We start from the raw sequence: 21503 nt of genomic DNA, 5'->3' as shown, positions 1-21503 counted from the left end.
TCACACTTAACGGATAATACAACGATCAATTAATGATTGAACGTCGCTCACGCATAACGGATTATACAACCGACCTTTTAATAACCGTCGCTCACGCATCACTGGTTCTATCAATGACTCAATACACACCCGTTTTATCGGACAAACGGATAATTCCCTGAGACACGGAAAATCTCCGGAGAACCGCAAAATATTCTGTAAAACGGAAAATCTACGATGAACCTCTATTTATTATCCGTTCCGCGGAGATTGGCCAAAAAACACCGAATATTTTACAAAAATCGCGGTGATTTTCCAAATAGGTCTGCCAGTGAAGGTGGAGACATGCTGGAGATATTTTGATTGATTGCCTTCCGTTTGCTTTAAGAGCCTTGTGGTAAATATTTCATACATTATTAAAGTTGTGGAAAAATGCAAGATTATAGAAAGTTAAGAAAATGTAGTCAGAAATGAGTAGGAATGGTGAAGAGTGATGAAGATTTTTATTTCCTTTAAAAATGAAAAAGACTAGTTCAGGATGAACTGACAATTTTGCTTTTCATTGTATTCTTGTTTGATTAAATGGTTTTTGAGCTCATGAGGCTCAAAAATGCCAATATGATATAGCAAAAACAATTTGATGACTCTTAAGGAGTTGATAATTTTTGTTCTGCATAATGCTGTGTCAAATTTTTGAAATCTCTTATCAAGATTACAAAGATATATACAGAGTTTCAAAGTTATACTAAGAAAACATTACAAAATTGAAAGGCAGTGAAATAGGGAGGCAAAGCAAAGATTCTCCAGTGTTAATTGACATCCGAGTGCAGGATTTTCTCCCTGTATTTAAGACCCGTTGATCACGCCTTCGGCTGTTGTCTGCTCTTTGGTTCAGGTTGTTGTTTCTGAGACACATTCACCATTTCCATTCTCAACTTTATTGTTAATAAGGTTTTTAATATATTTCAATCAGTTAAGATTGGAATTTATAAGATAGAAATGCAGTATATAATACTTTTATTTATAAAAAGAAATATATTAACATTGAATTATGTAAAGAAAATATATTTTAATTCTGTAGTAGAGGTCATTTATTTTTTCTAAATCAAACCAGGAAAGATCCTGTTTTCAAACTTAAATAGATTGTTTGCATATTTTTATACACTTGTTTTTTTGCATACTGAACTTCTATAAGAATTGAATGCTAAATTAATTCAGATAGTTAATGATTAAATCTGATAGGAAATTGTTTTGCAGGTAGGAATCTAAATTGTGTTTACTTAACATTTTTTTTTGCTCTTGCAGTAGCAGTATTCATATGAAAAGACACATGTATAGTTTTGTGTATAATTGTGTGCATCCTTATTTTTATAAACAAACTTCATCAAGATGTATTTTTGCAGATTCCTCTCTTATTAAGGTTGATGTTTTTTGTAACATATGTTTGGCAAACCTTGTGAATCCAATGGGTCTTTCTCCGTTATAATTTTATCACCTATACAAGTTTTATATGTGACACAAACTTATATTGGAATTGAGTTTCTGATTTCTGGTTTCTTAGTTTCTGGTTTTGCTATTTACACATTCCCAATTTTCTTTAGACTCAATGTATACAAAATTGATGAAAACAAATCAAGAATGCACCAAAAACACGGTTTTTGTACACAAAAATGTGTAATCACAAAAGTAACTGAACTCACATTATTTAAAACTTATTATATGAAAAATAAGCCAGAAATTGTCACAAAATTTTTTCTAATTTTACTAAACAACTTAATCAACAACAAAAAATTAAAAATATAAATTCGATCCTGTTTCCTCATTGATGGAGATTATAAACATTGGACATAATACTTAATTAAAGGAAGTGATTTAATAAATGAGAAGTAAACAAAATAAATTAAGTATAACAACAAGGAAATAATCTAAATTTGTCCAAAAATAGAAATACAATATAACATTATACAACTAGCATAATTGATAGTCTGTAGAAATGAAAATCGTTACAATATTAATAATATAGATGGATATTTATAAGGTCAGGCAGATGACATTTCTACTATTGCATGATAACCGCACATTATGCAATCATGTCTTCACACCCAGCAGACTTTTTATATAACAAGTCAAGCTACAATCTGACAGATTCTGATATTGATCTTGCATTTATATTTGTAATGTGGCCATGGAACTATATAGATCCAATTTCACTTAATTTGTGAAATCAGATAAATACTTGTTGCAAAAAGTAAAATTATCTTGTTTATAAATGGTAGGTCATTTTATGAAAAATTGTATTCGGTAACATTAATATCAAACAGTGCCAAACGAAATGCTCCCATGTCATATAAACATCTTAGGGTTTGTTATACAGTATAAATAAGCTACTTTACAAGGAAAGTTTAATTTCTTTGTTGGTCACACTCAATGCTGGCCAGAAATTAATAGTTTTGTAATGATGTTAATTTAATTGTTATGTTACTGTAACAAAACTTTACAGACTTAATGGAGGAGTGATATTGCTAAGACTGGAGGGTAGGTGTTGTGACTACAGTGCTTATTTACTTAACATAGTGAAAGGATTGTAAATGCATGTTGATAGAATTTGGATTGAATAAGTTAAAAACACATGCCTTTAAACAGATGGGAAAAAAGGGGGGATTCAGAGTCAGATTCAATATTTTATTTTAAAGTAGATCTCTGCACGCATAGTAGGAAATATTCATTTGTCATATCTAAAGTATAGCATATATTAAAACTGTAAAATATCCTAGATATAAATACTAAAACGTCAGGGTGTAAATATAGGCTAAGATGTGAATTTCATCACAAATAGAGCCTTTTTTTGGAAATGTGTTAGTAAGGAAGAAATTTTGAAATAATTAGAGTTTGACTTATGTTGAAGAACTTATTTTTAATGCGTTTGTTTATTTTTTATCTCATATGCCCATTAAAATATATTTATATGTATATAAAGAAGTTATATTGTGTAAAACAACATACTCTGTAAAGACACTTAAAATTTTAATTCAGAACTGAATATAAAAAATAGGGACCTCAGTGGCTGAGTGGTCTAATATATAAGTAGTCAGTAGCTGATCTAGAAATTTTCATAAGTGGGGCCCACTTAAGTCATGCTTTAGTGATTCCCTATATAAGCACCCAAATGTTTTTCAAAAAGGGGCGGCCAGGGCCCCATGAGCCCCCGCAAAATCTGCCTCTGGCAGTTACTACTGTAATCATTAACCAGTCAAAACTGAGGTTGTGAATTCGAATCCTGCTCGTGTGGGTGCACTCGACTACAATGTTAATTGACTAGGAATCTCAGTTTTCCTATGATCTCCTATCCAAGATCAGTGGTTTTCTTTGGCACTCCTGCTTCCTCCACCAATAAAAACTGGCCGCCATGAAATAGTCTAAATGCAGTGTTAAAACACCAAAAATTTAAAAATTAAATAAAATGACATACAAAAAATTTGACTGGTTTGAAAATGGCAAATTGTTCCTGGTTTATACACTAAATTTTTGAAGGTCAGGCACCTGATAAATAAAATCTGCAAAGGAATTATCCCCTGATATTTCAGACTGATATATATCCCTCATGGAAAATTGGTGGCTGAATATTGTCTGAATTATTTCTGAATTCTATCTGAATAATCGTCTGAATAGGTCTGAATGTTGTATTTGTGTCTATTTCTGAATATTGACTGGATTTCGGACTATTCAGCCAGTATTCAGAAACAGAAATATTCAGAAACTAAGAAATATTCAGAAAATTTATGGTTTAAATGATGCTGTATTAAGAAATATTCAGCCATTTTTTAAGACATATTCAGCAATATTCAGAAATCTTCAGCCAACATTCTTCCAATCTTCAGCCATACTAAGAAATATTCAGACATATTAAGAAATATTCAGACATATATTAAGAAATATTCATATATATTCAGAAATATTCATATATATATTCAGAAATATTCAACCATATTAAGAACTATTCAGACAAATTCATCCAATCTTCAGCCTTATTTAGACATATTCAGCCATAATAAGATAGCATGAAATGGAATCAAAACCCCATTGTAACTGATTTGATCTTCCAATTAAGCCCAAGGTTTATCACTTCTTCTAAGAAACACAAAATATAGTGAGTGCTTTGATCATAGATTGATCTGAATATATTCAAATATTTAAATAAATAACATTCTTAACATCCTATCCATGAAAAAAAATGGCCTGCATGGTTTGCATAAGAATAAAAACAGTAACTATGGTCAGCTTAAACCTCACTCACAAACTGATTAACTAATATAAAAATTATGTGTCAGATATAAACTTCTCTTCCTTTCTGTAATTTAAAACTTGCTGTCTCTGTACTTCAAACTTGAATTGCTGAATAAATGTATTAAAATGGAGTCTGCATAAAATCTGTTTCATATCATTGCTGGCAGCTCATATTTAATCCCCTAAAAGTACAAAAATATCCACAAAGAATCAATTGTTCTTGAGGTTATGAAGCAATAAATTCAATAGAAACATTATTGCATTATGCATTTGTACTGTATCTTACATTGGAAGCCTAAACTCAAATTGAGACCCCCCCTTTTTATCCCTTGAAGATAAAATTGGTGACTTATACATGTTATAGTTTTCACTAAGTTTGTTCACCCAATTTAATTTCTACATTTAATGTAGAAAATGGTAGTGCATTTTTTAAGTTATTGACTGCAGATTAACCTAGTTACTATTTGTTTTATGAATGTGACAACAAATTTTGAACAATATTCATTACATTAATTGTCTGCCAAAATTTTCTGATGTTTTTTCAGATTTAAATCCTAAATATTTTATAATAGTGCCTCAACAAATTGCATTTTATAATAATTACAATTATCATATGTTAAATCAAAATACTTATCTGAACACATTTGCGTTTGGATTCTCCATTTTGTTTATCCAGCCGTAATCTTTGATGACGTATGCCAGTGCGTTTCAGTCAAGGTGTCAATCTCGCCCCATATCATATCGGCCCGAAATCGATTCGTCCCTGTAACGGTGTTTCAGTGAAACTTCTCAAAACATGCCGCCGGTCAGGTCACAAATTACGGCCGATTTGCAGGGTTTGCTGATTAGTTGAAATTTAAAATTTCGAAGAGTAACTTCCCCTTAATATGGGTGTTTGAGAAATATTTAAAAATGTATTTGATCTTATTCAAATATACGTTTTCCTTTTTGAATTTTAGTTTTGTGAATAATTTCTATTGTAAAATACTGCTACAACTTGTATTTCATCTTATTTATTTTTTTTTATTTTGCAGGAATAAAAAATAAAAAACACCATACACTAACGATTTTTCCCTAATAATTATATCAAATTTGTAAACAATGTAACAATAGAAATTGACGATATTCATTAATTGTAAAACTTTGAAATAATAAATATAAAATGACAAGCTGAACAGTACTCACAGTTTACTGTCTTTATGATATATAACAATTCTATAACTAATCAGGGATATTAAGATGACAAGGCCCGTTTTATGAGGTTGAATTATTATGATTTTAATTATTCAAATACAAAAATGACACTTGCTAGTATCCGATTGAAAGGAATCATATGGCCAGTTTTGTAAGGTTAAATGACCATTTAAAGTACGGGTCTCCTTGATTTAGCCGGTATGGTGGGAGAACTGTATTTAGAGAAGTTTTAATGTATAAGAAACTGAATTCCTGGTGTTGCATTAAAAACATTTCCCCACTGAATGGTTATTTTATTGTCGGCTAAATTGCACCTTGCTGCAAAAGGTGTCAAAGCTAAAATTAAATAGCCTTTCAAAACGTCATAATTATTTGGACTAGGTACAAATGAATTGTACTGATAATAACTGTTAGAATTTGATATAAGTAACTTTTCTACCAAAATTAATGCCCATGCACCAGTATATCCAATATCTTAATGATAATAAAGCAATACTGCTTTAATTTTCAAAAACGCAATATTTTAAAGTGCACAAGTGTTTGTTCAGTTTTTCATCACTAAATGATCAAACTACTCATGAGTTTTTTAGTATGTACACTTGGTTTTCCAAAGTATTTCATAGTTATATATCAATGGGTTTAAACTGATGACTGTAACTGCATTCACGGTCATCCCAAAATGTTAGATGAAAAATAGGGGGGATTATTATTACCCCGGGATCGGGTGTTTTTAAGCTCAGGATTTCGGGATTCACTCTATCGGGGTTAGGGAATTCTTTTTTGGGGATTTCGAGACGTCGGGATTATGGGATTTCGTTTTTTAAGTCCGGGATTTCGGGATTAGGACCCCTCCTATCCCACCTCAAAAATAAGGTCAGTAGCTATATTGCCTTGGGAAAACACTGTAAGATTCTTGCACTTTTATGTTGATGAGCCAGATGAAGGATTTCAAAATTTTTGTAATCAGGGAAAATTAATTCTTGCTGTTATTTGTACATTTTCAAAATATTTTATTTTATGTAGTTTTGTTGGTGAAACTTATTCACATAACATTCAGACTTTTGAAGAATTATTTTTTATGTTTCCATTTATGTGTTAAAATTAAATAACTCAGGGTAATTCAGATCTATGACTTATTTCTAGTTTTCTGAATTTTGTCTAACTTCTGAATGATTTAGAAAAATTCAGACAATATTCATTTCTATGAGATTATAATTTACTTATTTCCAGTTTTCTGACTTTTGTCTGACATAACTTCTGAATGATTTAAAAAAATTCAGACAATATTCAGATCTATATATTAGAATTTACTTATTTCCAATTTTCTGAATTTTGTCTGACATAATATCTGAATGATTAAGAATAATTCAGACAATATTCAGATATTTAGGGGTGTATTTAATTAATTTTGGTTTCTGAATTGATCTTACTGCTGTTTCTTAATAATTCAGACAAATAAGACAGTATTCAGAAGTTCTGAATATGTCTGAAACTTTTTCTGACTAAATAAGAAGTATTCAGACAAAATTCAGAACTATAAGACAATATTCAGACACCATCAATAAACAGGTCAGACAGGATTCAGACACCTGATTTGTTCTAAGACACATTTCAGCCAAAATTTAGAAAATTTCAGCCACATTCAGCTTATATTCAGAAATTATGGTTCATGAGGGAATGTAATTTCCTAATATATTTATATATATGGTGTATAAGCAGATTTTAAGATTATGAGTTAAATTAAAGAACAGCAGTTAATAATTAGAATGATTGTAAATGTAATATGGCTAGTCATAAGCTTGATTAGTTTTAGTAGGTCAGTTTATGGAATGTTTTTTTTTCAATTATATTTAATTTATAGTTGACTCAGATTATTAGAATAAGAATTACCAATAGAATCTGTAGTAAGAACATGCTGTTTTCATTGATAAAAGTGGGGAAATATATCAATATATATATGTGTTGAGAATATGATCTGGATGCAATTTTTCAAATTAAAAAAAAAGGACTGAAAATTTCTACATATTTTGAAAAAAAACCAGGTCAAAATCTTTTGACTCTTCAATTTCTGTTGGTGAAATATACATTCTTTTAAATTTTTTGCTCTATAAGTTATTGCCCAAGTAGTTATTTAAGTATTTTAAGATTATAAAGTCTTTGGTACAATGAGTGAGATAGTGATATCTTCTTTTACCAGTTCTTTTTGTGCATGAAAATTAGAAATATGAAGCATTTAAGCTAGACAGATAATATAAAAATAAAAAATAAAGGGGGGAAGTTATTTATTTAATATGATGCAACAGCACTGATCTCACTGGAAGAAACCAGATAAAATGTGCAATTTCTCATATTGAATTCATGCAACATTTGCATGCGTCTGTATTGTTGTGGTTGGTTGCAGTCTCATTGATGTGTAACCCATATATATAGTATTCAAAAAGTCAAACTTCATATTATACAATTAAAAAGGTTACTGATAGAAATAAGATACAAATGTGTGTGTCCATTCTGGCCTGAAATGACCAGGTGTCTAGAAATGGACAGGTAACTCAAGTGGTAACATGTTTAAAACTATTGATATATTAATTACTGGTCATTGTTGTTTAAATACTATAATTTATTATTCATTTCCTATTTGATAAACAATGTCATTATATCCTAGTTAAAATTGTAAGTTTTTCAATTGATTTGTGAAAACCTATAAAAAGTACTAGATTTTCAACTACCTAGGGCTTTTGTTTAAGTTAGTAATAAAAAAAACAAAGCATTTGACCAGGTTTTCAAATGGACATTTTTCAAACGTCATAAAATTAAAGTTTAAATTCCATTCATTCTGCTGTATTGGATTTAAAATTATTTATGTAAGTAATATATATGCTTTCAAATTTATTGGACTTGATTTTTTTTAAGTCATGGTTGGACTTTTAAGTTCAACTTTGCAAAATTTAAAGAAAACACCAAACATCAGCATTATTATAAACTGTTGAGGAATCTTAGTTGGAAAATATCAGTGTAATTGAAGCCCAAAAGGTAATTTCAAACAACTGATTATGATTTAAAAGTAATTGAAAACAATTTGAATATTTTTATTTTAATGTTTTATTTGACTTATTTTAGCAAGTTTCACTGACATTTTTAAAGGTTTCAAACATATCATGAGTTTACTTAAATATTTCTTTGAAAACCTTTTGAATGAAGTACATAATTATAGTCTTTGCAAATATCTAAGGTGAAATGGCAATATGCATGAGAAATTAGAGTGAAGATGCAATACAAAATAGAATAGCCATATTTTGTCTTTTACATTACTAACACACATAGAATGAAGGTTTTCAGGATAATCATTGATGAATCTCTATAATTGAACTTTTTAGTACATGTTTTTCATTTTAAATCTCATATGTTGTACATCTAAATACTAAACTCCATTAGAAAAGTCATGCATCATTGTGTGGAATTTAACTCAGTCTATCAAATTTAAAACCATGCTGTTGAAGGATTTGTTCAGCAAGTCTTGAAAAACATTTTAATATCAATTTGTATATGCATTCAAAATCAGAAATCACAATTTTTATACGACTGCAAATTTTGAAAAAAATTTCGTCGTATATTGCTATCACGTTGGCGTCGTCGTCGTCGTCGTCGTCCGAATACTTTTAGTTTTCGCACTCTAACTTTAGTAAAAGTGAATAGAAATCTATGAAATTTTAATACAAGGTTTATGACCACAAAAGGAAGGTTGGTAATGATTTTGGGAGTTTTGGTCCCAACATTTTAGGAATTGGGGGCCAAAAAGGGCCCAAATAAGCATTTTCTTGGTTTTCGCACTATAAATTTAGTTTAAGTTAATAGAAATCTATGAAATTTTGACACAAGGTTTATGACCACAAAAGAAAGGTTGGGATTGATTTTGGGAGTTTTGTTTCAACAGTTTAGGAATTAGGGGCCAAAAAAGGGCCCAAATAAGCATTATTCTTTGTTTTCACACAATAACTTTAGTTTAAGTTAATAGAAATCAATGAAATTTAAACACAATGTTTATGACCATAAAAGGAAGGTTGGTATTGATTTTGGGAGTTTTGGTCCTAACAGTTTAGGAAAAAGGGGCCCAAAGGGTCCAAAATTAAACTTTGTTTGATTTCATCAAGAATTGAATAATTGGGGTTCTTTGATATGCGGAATCTAACTGTGTATGTAGATTCTTAATTTTTGGTCCCATTTTCAAATTGGTCTACATTAAGGTTCAAAGGGTCCAAAATTAAACTTAGTTTGATTTTGATAAAAAATTAATCGGTTGGGTTCTTTGATATGCTGAATCTAAAAATGTATTTAGATTCTTGATTATTGGCCCAGTTTTCAAGTTGGTCCAAATCGGGGTCCAAAATTAAACATTGTTTGATTTCATTAAAAATTGAATAAATGGGGTTCTTTGATATGCCAAATCTAACTGTGTATGTAGATTCTTCATTTTTGGTCCTGTTTTCAAATTGGTCTACATTAAAGTCCAAAGGGTCCAAAATTAAACTTAGTTTGATTTTAACAAAAATTGAAATCTTGGGGTTCTTTGATATGCTGAATCCAAACATGTACTTAGATTTTTGATTATGGGCCCAGTTTTCAAGTTGTCCAAATCAGGATCTAAAATATTATATTAAGTATTGTGCAATAGCAAGTCTTTTCAATTGCACAGTATTGTACAATGGCAAGAAATATCTAATTGCACAATATTGTGAAATAGCAATATTTTTTTTTAATTAGAGCTATCTTTCTTTGTCCAGAATAGTAAGCAAGAAATATCTAATTGCACAATATTGTGAAATAGCAATATTTTTTTTTAATTGGAGTTATCTTTCTTTGTCCAGAATCAACTCAAATCTTTGTTATATACAATGTATATTCACTTTTTACTACCAACTGATAAATTAAAATAATCTTTACCATTCAGTGATAACAAGCAGTTTTTTACATCTTAATATTTTATGATGTATTTAAATGAGTAGTTATTGTTGCAAACTCCATTAGAAATTTAATTGAGATTAATTTGGAATAAGGGAAAGGGGGATGTGATTAAAAAAATTGGGTTCAATTTTCTCATTTGAAATGAAATTTCATAAATAAAATGAAAAAATTTCTTCAAACATTTTTTTGAGAGGATTAATATTCAACAGCATAGTGAATTGCTCAAAGAGAAAACAAAAATTTTAAGTTCATTAGAACACATTCATTCTGTGTCAAAAACCTATGCTGTGTCAACTATTTAATCACAATCCAAATTTAGAGCTGAATCCAGCTTGAATGTTGTGTCCATACTTGCCCCAACCTTTCAGGGTTCAACCTCTGCGGTCGTATAAAGCTACGCCCTGCGGAGCATCTGGTTCATTTTGAAATAAAAAATTGTGTAACATTGAATTAGAATTCAGTGAATATTTACTTAATGCACCGGTTGATTTTTGTCCATAAAAAGATTTTAAAATTAAGATAAATATAGAATAACTTTCCACTGCCTTTGAATATAAGTATTTTTAAATGTGTTTGATTAAGACTTACAAACATGATGAAATTGAGGCTGTGTATATCTGTCAGAGAATGGTGTTTGGTTCAAGCCTGCTTTAAAACTTTTGAATTTGGAATGATTTTGTTTTTAGAAGAAAAAAACCCCATTTTTTTAGTGATAAATAGATAGATTTACGTCAACTTACTTACTTATAATAAGTTAAAGCCCCACTCCCGATTACAAAACAATTGATACGGAAATAACAAGCCCAAACAAAATCTTACCGAAATTTTGTCAAGTAGATGTAATATACCACTTGAAAACATTTTATAAAGAAGTATACATGTACTCTTTTTGTATAAAATACCACTTTTGACAACTAAAACTTCTCTTGTAAAAAAATCTTTTTGGAATTGTTATTTAACCATGAAAAGTAAGTGAATGAGATTGAACTCTGTAAAAAGATAAAAGAATGGTAATTCAGAATGTAGTTCGGATATTTTCCCAGCCACATATGTCATTTCTGATAATCTTTAGAAATCTTTTTAGTTGGAAATAACAAAAAACTTTGTCCTAAGAATTGAATAATAGTTAAATGTAATTTTAGAATCTTTGCTATTACATAATCTCCAAGAGTCAGAAAGAATTATTTAAAATACCTAATAAAAAACCTTATATGCAGAGCTTAAGAAAGGATGCAAATGTAACCTCAAAGAGTCTGAAAAAATTATTATTTTTTTTTTAATAAAAAACGTATTTCATGACCTTATTTCATGACTTTATATGCAGAGCTTAAGAAAGGATGTAAAGAAGACAATGACCTCATGATTTTTATTATCTTTTACAGGTAGATCTTGGTGGACAGTGATGAGCAAGAAAGATACACACAAGGTAGGTCTTTTATTACATGTAATTACTGTGGATTCATTTATTTTAGTGGATACCAATTTTCACGGATTCAGGAAAATGTTCATGTTCATAGATATTTAATTTCATGATTTTACCCAAGTCTGCATACAAGCCTTAACAAAATTTGTCAATTGTTGAGCATTTAATATGTGATTCACATGATGAATTGGTATCAAACGAATAATAATGAATCCGCAGTAATAGTTTAGATAGACTTTAAGCAGACAGTACCTCACATACATTTTGAACTAAATAAAATTGAGAATGGAAATGGGGGATGTATCAAAGAGACAACAACATGACCAAAGAAAAAACAACAGCAGAAGGTCAGCAACAGGCCTTCAATGTAACAAGAAATTCCCGCACCCGAAAGGGGTCCTTCAGCTGGCCCCTAAACAAATATATACTAGTTCAGTGATAATGAACGCCATACTAATTTCCAAATTGTACACAAGAAACTAAAATTAAAATACTAACAAAGACCAGAGGCTCTTGACTTGGGACAGGCGCAAAAAATGAACTAAAGCATGTTTAAATTCAGGCTTTATAAACATTTTTTTGTAGTTCAATTCAGGGTTCAGCTTCATATCATATTAACACGTTCTCTTCCTAATATGCATGTACTATTTGCCACTGGGCATTAAACATCTATTCGTCATCATTATGGCAGGGATGCCTGAATAAGATATACCAAACTGATTGGAAAAATCTCATTCAGTCTTTAATGAAATCTGCTGAGTATCAATTTAGACTGAAATTTAAATGAGGAGTAGAGAAAAAAATATTGATCTTTTGCAATCAGTTTTTAATGTGATTGATAGCTGGCTTTTTTACCAAACTTTTTAGGATTCCAGTTGACCTAGTACTTCACAAACTTTCTTAATGCTTTCTTTTTTTTCTTTGATCTTATCCTGAGTTTGTCACTGGACATTAGGCAGACGACACTCAATCAATTCAATGTTCTACTTTTCAAAAGAGGAAGCAGACTGCTATCATGGCTATAGAATATTGTGATAATTGGCACATTGCAGATAAATAAACTATCCGTTTTCCAATAGATTAACAATCGATTGTTTATTATAAGAACTATAGTCATTCTGTTAGTCATATAATATTACTTTTAATAGTGTCCATTGTCGATGATGCTGTTAGATATAACACTTTTTGTTTGTGTGTCATGAAATATAAGCGAGAAGAATCCATTGTTTGAAAAACGTGACGGAAAAATATCTGCAATTTGAAAGGATGAATACTATTCCTTGTTGAGTTGTCAGTATTAACATGTAGACAGGGAAAAACTGAGTGTCTAATAGCGAACAGAAGTCTCAACGGAGATAACAATATTATTGACATTTAAAGAGAAGTCTGAACAGATGAAATTATTGTTTTAAAAGTCACAAAAACTGATAAAGAGCTGGAAACGTATTGACAATTTCTGAAATTTTATAATTTAATGCTGTCTGAAAGCTGAGGACATTTTTTTCCTCTTTTATATGGAATTCCCTATAAAAGTATGTCACTTGTAAAATTGGTAGATAGCTCGAATTGCACATGATTCGTTATATCATAATATCAGACATAAAGAATAAAGGGGAGGGGAAAGATACAAAAGGGACATTGTAACTGATAAATTGATAATGTTGTTGCAAAAAAAGAAAAATAATAGCCATGTTATATAAATGTTACTGCGGAGGCAGTCATTTATGTTGCTCAGAGGACCAGCTTTCGTTGCTTTGATAATAACCATTTGTATTGTATGTCAATTCATTTTCATCATTGAAATAAACTGATGATATTATAACAATACATTTATGGTGACTTTTCAAACTGAGAAGTGTTAATATGAAATCTAGAAAATTGGAATATATAAAACCAGTAGATCTCATTAAAAATTTACATGATTTTAATTAGTTTTCTAGGATAATTATTTTTTTTAGTTTATCAATTTACATTGTCTTTTTGATTACAGAGCATAAACCGTTAAAATTTAAATTTTGGTTGAAATCATATTATTTCAGAATGTCAATGAAAACTATCGAAAATACAGATTTGTTATAAAACTGTTAGTATGAGCCTCTAGAGAGGCACATTGTATACAACAAAAGCAGCTTGTATTATATTTTTGATTGGTAATGCATTGCTCAATGCCATGTGGCATATATATTTCATGCATGTTCAGGACAAGCAGCTATTTAGCTTCAGTCTTCTGATTCATTTTTATTTGTGAGTTAGGTAGGACAGATAAGCATTATTGGTCAATTTCAAAGAAGTGTTGCCAATAACATGCAGTAGTCCTGAATATGATGGACAGGTTGCTGACTGAACGCAATCAATGCTTCAATCAAACAGCATCAACATTTTTGAGAACGGGTTAAAAAATATAGTTGGTCTTTCTTTCCTTCAAAAGTTGTATTGAAAGAGACTATAAATAAAAAAAGAGATCTTCAGAAAAAGATTGTATTTATCTTATTTTAGCAATCCCATAGCTTAGACATACACTGATCTCTTTCATTTAAAAATCAGCTAAATTGAGCTTACTATATAATTTTGTTTATTCAGTCTTTGTCATGTATTTTTGTAGACAGATCGACTTTTCAAAAACTGACATTATTTGGCCCAAGGTTTGTATTTGACAAAACTAAATGCTTTTGGAGTGTTATATGAACAAAATAATTGTGGAGTCAAACTTTATCAGATTTTCAATAACGTTTGGTAGTATTGTATTGGAATTGTAATTGAAGTTTTTTTTAAATTGAAGTTAATTTTAGAAACTTTTGTCATGTTTTGATTGATTGAAGTTTTTCCAAGTGATTTGTTCTGAATAGGACTGGTTTAAGGTTAAGTTAAATTTGATCTTGCATTATTTTACTATAAGAAACACTAGAAAATATTATTAGGTCAAGGAAATAAAAATCATTTAAACCAACTTATGTTACATTTTTTAGACGCAAAAGACTAGAAAACATAAAATTAAGTAGATTTTATAAGATAAAGCAAACTTACAACCCTAAAAGTCAAATTGGAACTTGAAACCAAGAAAAAGAGAGAAACTTTTAAAATACCTTTGATATTATTAAATTTAGGCCATAGTTATTTTATTTTTAGTTTTACGAAATTTTTTGACAAAACCAATGGGTAGGAGGACGAAAAAAAAAAAAAAAAAACAACTGCTGCTGCTGATTTTTTTTTTTAAAACCAACCGTCAATATCAAATTTATTTATTTTTATTTTTATTTCACCAGGAGATTTTCTACTAGTGTAACTACTATTTTTTTTTCTTGACAAGGTTTGAATTGAAAATCAATGTGCAACAACTTCCTAAACCACCAAGAGCATAAATTTAGATTCTTTCATGCAGTTATGAACTAAAATTTATTTATTTTTGCATGAAAAACACTGGGTCGGAGGAGAAAAAAAAATAAAAATCAACATTTTTAATTTTATTTTTTTTCCTATTTGGCAAAAATTAGGGTAGGAGGGTTCGTAAAACTAAAAACAAAAAAACTACGGCCTTATGGGGACTACTAGAATAGAAAACTTATTTGCAACAAGAATAGAAGACACTTACAATAGCTGGTCCTTCTTTTGTGCCATGTTAAAATCTCAAGCTTCTGAAGTCATAAACCTTTGCTCAGTGCTTGGAGCACTAAAATCATGCTGGAAACATGAAATTCAACATTTTGATTTGTTGATTTTCGAGTACAAAAAACTGACTCAAAAGTTTTATGACTGCAGGTATTCATGAGTTTCAGAGAGTGATAATTTACTATCATTTTACTGAAAACTTTTCCTATATGCTCACAATTTTAGTACACAACTGCTCTTGTAGAATCAAGCTGAAACTAATTCCTAATGGCACCTTTAATCCCTTTTTGGTATTATTGTAATGGTTGAATGTTGTTTTGTTATTTTGTTATTTTTTTTCTTTGTATGGAAGGGGTGATACTTAGGCGTCATAAAACTTTCGAGCATGATTTGTGTACTCAGATTCGAAAATCAACCAATCAAATTGCTGGATTTCATGTTTCGAGCATGATTATTGTGCTCTGAGCACTGAGCAAAGTTGTATGCCTTCAGGCCTTGATATTAATAACTATAATCATTGCAGTTGATAATTCAATTTTCATTTAATTGATCTTTGTTTTATGTTTCAGGAAACTTCACCAACTCGCAGGAACTCCAGATATGAAAAGTTTCACAAGTTGTTCAAGTCTGTCCCACCAGAGGAATCCCCCATTGACTGTAAGTAGAGTGATGTGTTAGTTATGAATATTGATGTTTGAGTCATACATAGCTATAATATTAGCATTTGTATTTGCATTCAGGACCGTTACATGTAGCAAAATTTCATAACCCAAGATATTTTGATTTTTTTAACCCTTTTTAGAAACTTAAAGAAAAAAAGATCAAGCTTGTGTCTCAATGTCATTGTGATAACTTAAAAGTTCACTTTATGAAAACCCCATTTTTTATCCTTTAATTTTAGGCGAAAATTCTGCATTTCTTCCAGAATTGAGCTGACCTGGCTTGAAAAGCAGCTGGAACTGTTTCCAACACTGGAAGTTATATTTCTGTTCATTTGTTCAAGTTTTTGTAATTCTCTGACACCATTTCTCCAATTGAGAACACACTGTGTCTTAATATTTTTGAATTCATGGACATAAGAATTATTCATACAAGTAACAGTTTAAGAAAATAGCAAAGGTTAAATTGCATTCAATGCTGATCCTTGGTAATAAACATCCTTGCATGCAATCAGTTACAAGTGTTAACACATGTTAGTTACACCATTTTATTCATCCAAGAGACAATTAGCATCTTTAAGACAAAAGAGCTTATTACAGAGAGTAAGAGTTATCTTTCTTGATACAGTGATTTAAGTTATCAACATTAATTAAAATGTCTTCTTTTGTAACGTTAATGAGTCTTTATGAGATAACACAATTCTTTAGCTCAATGAACAAGATATGGTGATTAACTAATTTTTGATGTGACTGTCATAGGATAGACTGTCCTCAAGTCACGGGGATTATTCTGCCCCTTTTTCCGAAAACAAAGAATGAAAAAATTAATTTTGATGTAACCTTCATGGGATTGGACTATCCTCAGGTCACGGGGATTATTCTGCCCCTTTTCCGAAAAACAAATGTAAAAGTAAATGTAAATGTTAATGCTATTGATTCACACAAATTCTTCAGGCATTTGTCCTTTCTGTAGCACATTTAAGAGTTCAATTCCAGAAGCTCCTCTTTTGGTCATAGAATTTGCTAATTGGACTTTTCCTGGACACCATTTTACTTCAACACAGCTGTTTTCAATCATTTCAGATATAGATGCAATGTCTATTCTTAATCTTTTGTCCTCTACCAACTTGGTTGATTTTAATGCCTCGGTAACACTTTTGTTGTCAATAAAAGCTGTAATAGGTATAGTTCTTTGTGCAACTCCACAAATGTCCTCAATAATACTCCGAAAATATAATGCTGTTTCTAATCCATCCTGCAGACTTAAAGCTTCTGCAGCTATAGTAGAACGAACAACCCTTTTGATCTTATTGGCTTGCCATGAAATTGGACAACATTTTCCTATTCTATCTTTTATCCAAACAATGTGAGCTCCTGTACTCCCTTTACCATCATTTATATTTCCTAATGCTGCATCACTAAATACAAAAATTTCCCAGTCTTCTGTTTCCTTTCCTTTTAATGATGGGAAAAGCTGAATAGGCCTTATGTCCTTTAACTTTCCAATGTTTTTAATAGCACGTAAAAGATCACAAACTAATGCACTTTTCAATTTAGTACTTAAATCAACAAGTTCAAAAGCCAAATCTGGTCTTGATCCTTGCACTGCCCAGTTCAGTTGCCCAACCATTCTGCGATAATCTTTCTGCTCTTCTTGGGTAAGTTGTTTCAATTTCTGAAATGCACGCTGTGGCTCTATATGTTGGTGATCTAGTTTTTCCATGTAAATTGAATGATCAAGTTGTATACCTTCATTGTTTTGCTTTATCATAAAACCTATATAACGAAAATTCTCTTCTTCAATTTTTCCTGCTATAAATCTCTTCCTCAATTTTTCCATCAGTTTCTCAAAATCTTCATTTCCTGCATGGAGAAAGTCATCTACATGACAACAGAAAATACCTTGAAGAGATCCCTTTACTGTCAGAATAAACAAAGCAGGGTCAAGTTTTGATTGTCTGCATCCTAAATTTAAGAGTTCATCCTTAACACTTATATAAAATTGTCTAGCGCCATCCTTTAGTCCATACAATCCATGTTTAAGTTTCCAAATGAGTCCTTTTGGTGTATCACTTTCAACTGGAGGTTTAATATGGACATCACGATCTAATTTCTTTCCTTGTAGAAATGCTGATTTAATGTCGGTAGTTTTTATTGACCATTTCTTGCTTGCAGCAAATGTAAGGAATATTCTAATAGATCCTTTTCCTATTGTAGGACTATCTTTAGGAATGAAAGAGTGTTCTTCAAAACCCCGAGCTACTAATCTAGCTCTAGTTTCTCCATTTTTATTAGTTATTACCCATCTAGTAGAAATTGTCTTTTGACCACCATCTTCAACTTCCTCATAAGTGTTAAATTGTCTCAGCTTTTGTAATTCTAGTTGCTTTGCAATGTCACTATCATTTTGATCCACTTCATCAGTTGTTTGAACTTCAATGTCATTGGTCTGGTCTTCTAAAATATTCCATTCTAGATTACCCAAGTCTACACTTTTTTGTTCATCGCTTACATGATCTTTCACATTATACCAACTTTTGTTCCCTCCTGTTGCTTTGCCCGCTCTTCCAAGCACAGTTGCACTGATCCATTCATCTGAGCCTTGTAGTTTATATCGAATGTTATCATCTTTCTTTATAAGCTGTAAATTATGACTAACAGCTGTTGCTTCATGAGATGGATCTTCTTGAGGTGCACTTGTTATAGTTTCTGAAATAATGTCAAAGGATTTCTTTTCTTCATTAGTTTGTTCTTTAATTTCATTACTAATAATAATGTCACTTTTCTTCAACGCTATGTTATCTTGTTCTTTATTTTCTCCCAAATCAGTATTTATTTTGCATAATCTGTTTGGAGATACTCTAACAAATACTCCACCGTGTCTGACAAAAACAACTTTTCCATCTTGAAATACTACTTTCCCTGGTCCGAGCCAACGTTCTTTCCCTTCCCTTTTGTAAAACACCATGTCACCATTCTCATATACTTGTTCAGCTGCTCTTACTTTTGAGCGCAAAGCTCTGCAGATTCTTTCGTCTGCTTCAGTTTGAATATAAGCTTTTCGTGTCTCATGTAAAGTATTTAAATGTTTAGCAAATGCCTCACTACCAGTTGTTCCCTCTAATGCTGGTAGCTGTGCATGCATTAAGTTTGGCAAATTAGGATTTTTACCAAAAACTAATTGGTGACTGCTGAAACCATTCCACATTTGCAGTGAATTCCGTGCCATATTTGCCCATGATAAAAGTGTTCCTGATTCTACATTTTTATTTTCAGCCTCAAGTTTCATCAGCATAATATCAGTTATAGCATGTACACGTTCACAAAGTCCATTCTGATATGGGCTCATTCCAGCTGTTGTACATACTTTAACATTTAAAATAGATGCTACCTCCCTCATCTCATCAGAACTAAATTCACCTCCATTGTCAGACATGAGAGCTCCCATGACTCCGAAAATTCCTACCCAGTTTTTCATTAATGCCTCTATTACATTAGTAGGTTTCTTTCTATTTATAAAGACTGACACTGTATATCTTGACCACATGTCTATCATATGGAGAATCCAACGGTCTTTATACTGTTTCAAATCTATTGTAACTTTTTCGTTAAATTGTTTTGCCATAGGCATTGAGACTACTGGCCTTGGTGGTGTCACAGCATACATTTTACATAGATCACATTTAGATTGAATTTCTGATAGGTCCTCATCATATTCCTCTTTCCAAGTCCCAGCATCTTTTAGCAATGCCACAAGGCGTTTTTTAGGTGGATGTGCAAATTGACGATGAAGTTTGAGTAAAGCTGTTTTTCTTTTCTCTACATTCAATTCATCTAACCTGACAGCATTTACTTCTTCTACTTTCAATGTTTCTGTCTTATCTATGGGTATACAATAGTGCCCTGATGATGTAAGATTCAGTGATACTTCCTTTCCCATAATTATTGCTGTGTCATTCTCTAAATCCATTTTTACTCCGGCCTTTTTCATAGCAGACCTTGAAAGCAAGAGAGGGATATCTGAATCAACCACATCAGTTTTTAGTTTCACTTGCTCACCAACCATACAAATAGGCAAATCATACTCTCCAACTGATTTGAGCCTGGTTCCTCCTCCAAACTTGAATACTTTATGTCCGCTGCGATTGACAACCTTTTCACGATCCTCTTCATTCAATGAATAAAGATAACTGTTGAGCCATGTTTTTCCACATACTGTACTACTACATGCACTGTCCAATACTGCACAATTACGAGCATCATTTCCTAGCTGTTTAATGTCTTGTTTTTGGTATCCAGTGAATAAAACAGCATGTTCTTCCTCTTCTGTAATATGGACTTTTGACAGATTTTCCCAGCTGTCTGGACATTTTGCAACAAGATGTCTGTAGGATCCACATGATCTGCATGTTAAAAGTTTCCCATCTGGTCCTGATGGGTTTAAATTCTTTGCCCCTCTTTGAGATGACTGAAATCCTTGTCCACGTCCTCCACCTCTGCTATAGCGGCCTCCACGTTTATAGCCATAGCTGTTACCCCTTTTCACATAACCTGCAGCCCACAATGCTTCCTCGTTTTCAGCCAAAAAAGTTGGTTCAAGTTTTATACTTTGAGCTACACCCTTCACTTGACCTCCTTCTCCCTTGAACTTTTTCAAAGACCGTTTTGCTTCTTCATAAAGTGTCATTTTATTTTCATAATTCATCCCAGTCAAGACTAACATCTTTTCTTCTTTTGATATGTTAGCTTTCCTTAACAATTTGAAAGCCAAGATTTCCGAGGGCAATTTCATGTTTTTCTTTTCAATTTTTCTGTACTTGCTGTCAAAATAGGCAACATATTCATTGATTGATTGACCTTCTGGCCTTGTATAATCTTCGAAATCCTCAAATTTTTCTAAGCTATCTGCAAGGTCATCCTTAGCCAGATGCTTGTCAAGAAAATCTACTAAGGTATTTAAACCTGTATCTTTCTTCAAATCATCAAGAACAATTTGGTCAAAAACTTTTTCCCTAATCTTAGTTTCATCATCTTCAGGTAAGGAGAGTGCTACTGCAATTCCTCTTTTCTTTTTATCTAGGTCTGTTATTTCACTCCATGCTAATAGTTCTTGTTTATATAGTTCATAAGATTTAGATTTGTTGAATGATGGGAGGTTAATTCTGGTTGACATGATTGTTTTTACTTTTCCCCCTTTTTTTCTTTTTTGTCTAGAATTTCTATGCATACAAATATTAAGCTCTCAAGAGGTCAGATACTCTTCCAGTATTGTTAATTTCAACTTTTATAACACTCTTGACAATTACACTGGACACACTATCTCAAATATTTATGCACGCTCTGCTACCATTGTTAACACATGTTAGTTACACCATTTTATTCATCCAAGAGACAATTAG

At 31.2% G+C, this 21503-nt stretch overlaps 1 protein-coding gene across 10 annotated transcripts in view; it reads left to right on the top strand.

Annotated features, from left to right (window-relative positions):
• Window positions 1-21503, top strand: part of LOC134715357 (GRAM domain-containing protein 2B-like) — an 87825-nt gene that overhangs the window by 47894 nt on the left and 18428 nt on the right. For 6 of the 10 annotated variants that reach the window (XM_063577491.1, XM_063577486.1, XM_063577487.1 and 3 more), the window contains 2 exons: window positions 11799-11842; window positions 16015-16102. In XM_063577491.1, coding sequence (XP_063433561.1) covers window positions 11819-11842; window positions 16015-16102 — 112 coding nt within the window. In that variant the 5' untranslated portion in view covers window positions 11799-11818. Of the gene's footprint in view, window positions 1-8098; window positions 8319-8401; window positions 8488-11359; window positions 11385-11798; window positions 11843-16014; window positions 16103-21503 lie in introns of those variants that run through there. The other 4 variants (XM_063577490.1, XM_063577489.1, XM_063577492.1 and 1 more) reach the window with 4 other exon arrangements.

This window comes from Mytilus trossulus, chromosome 4 (genome assembly GCF_036588685.1).
Source record: "Mytilus trossulus isolate FHL-02 chromosome 4, PNRI_Mtr1.1.1.hap1, whole genome shotgun sequence".
Classification (NCBI taxonomy): Eukaryota; Metazoa; Mollusca; class Bivalvia; order Mytilida; family Mytilidae; genus Mytilus; species Mytilus trossulus.
Note: the sequence above shows the minus strand (reverse complement) of the source record. Positions and strands in the feature narration are given on the sequence as shown.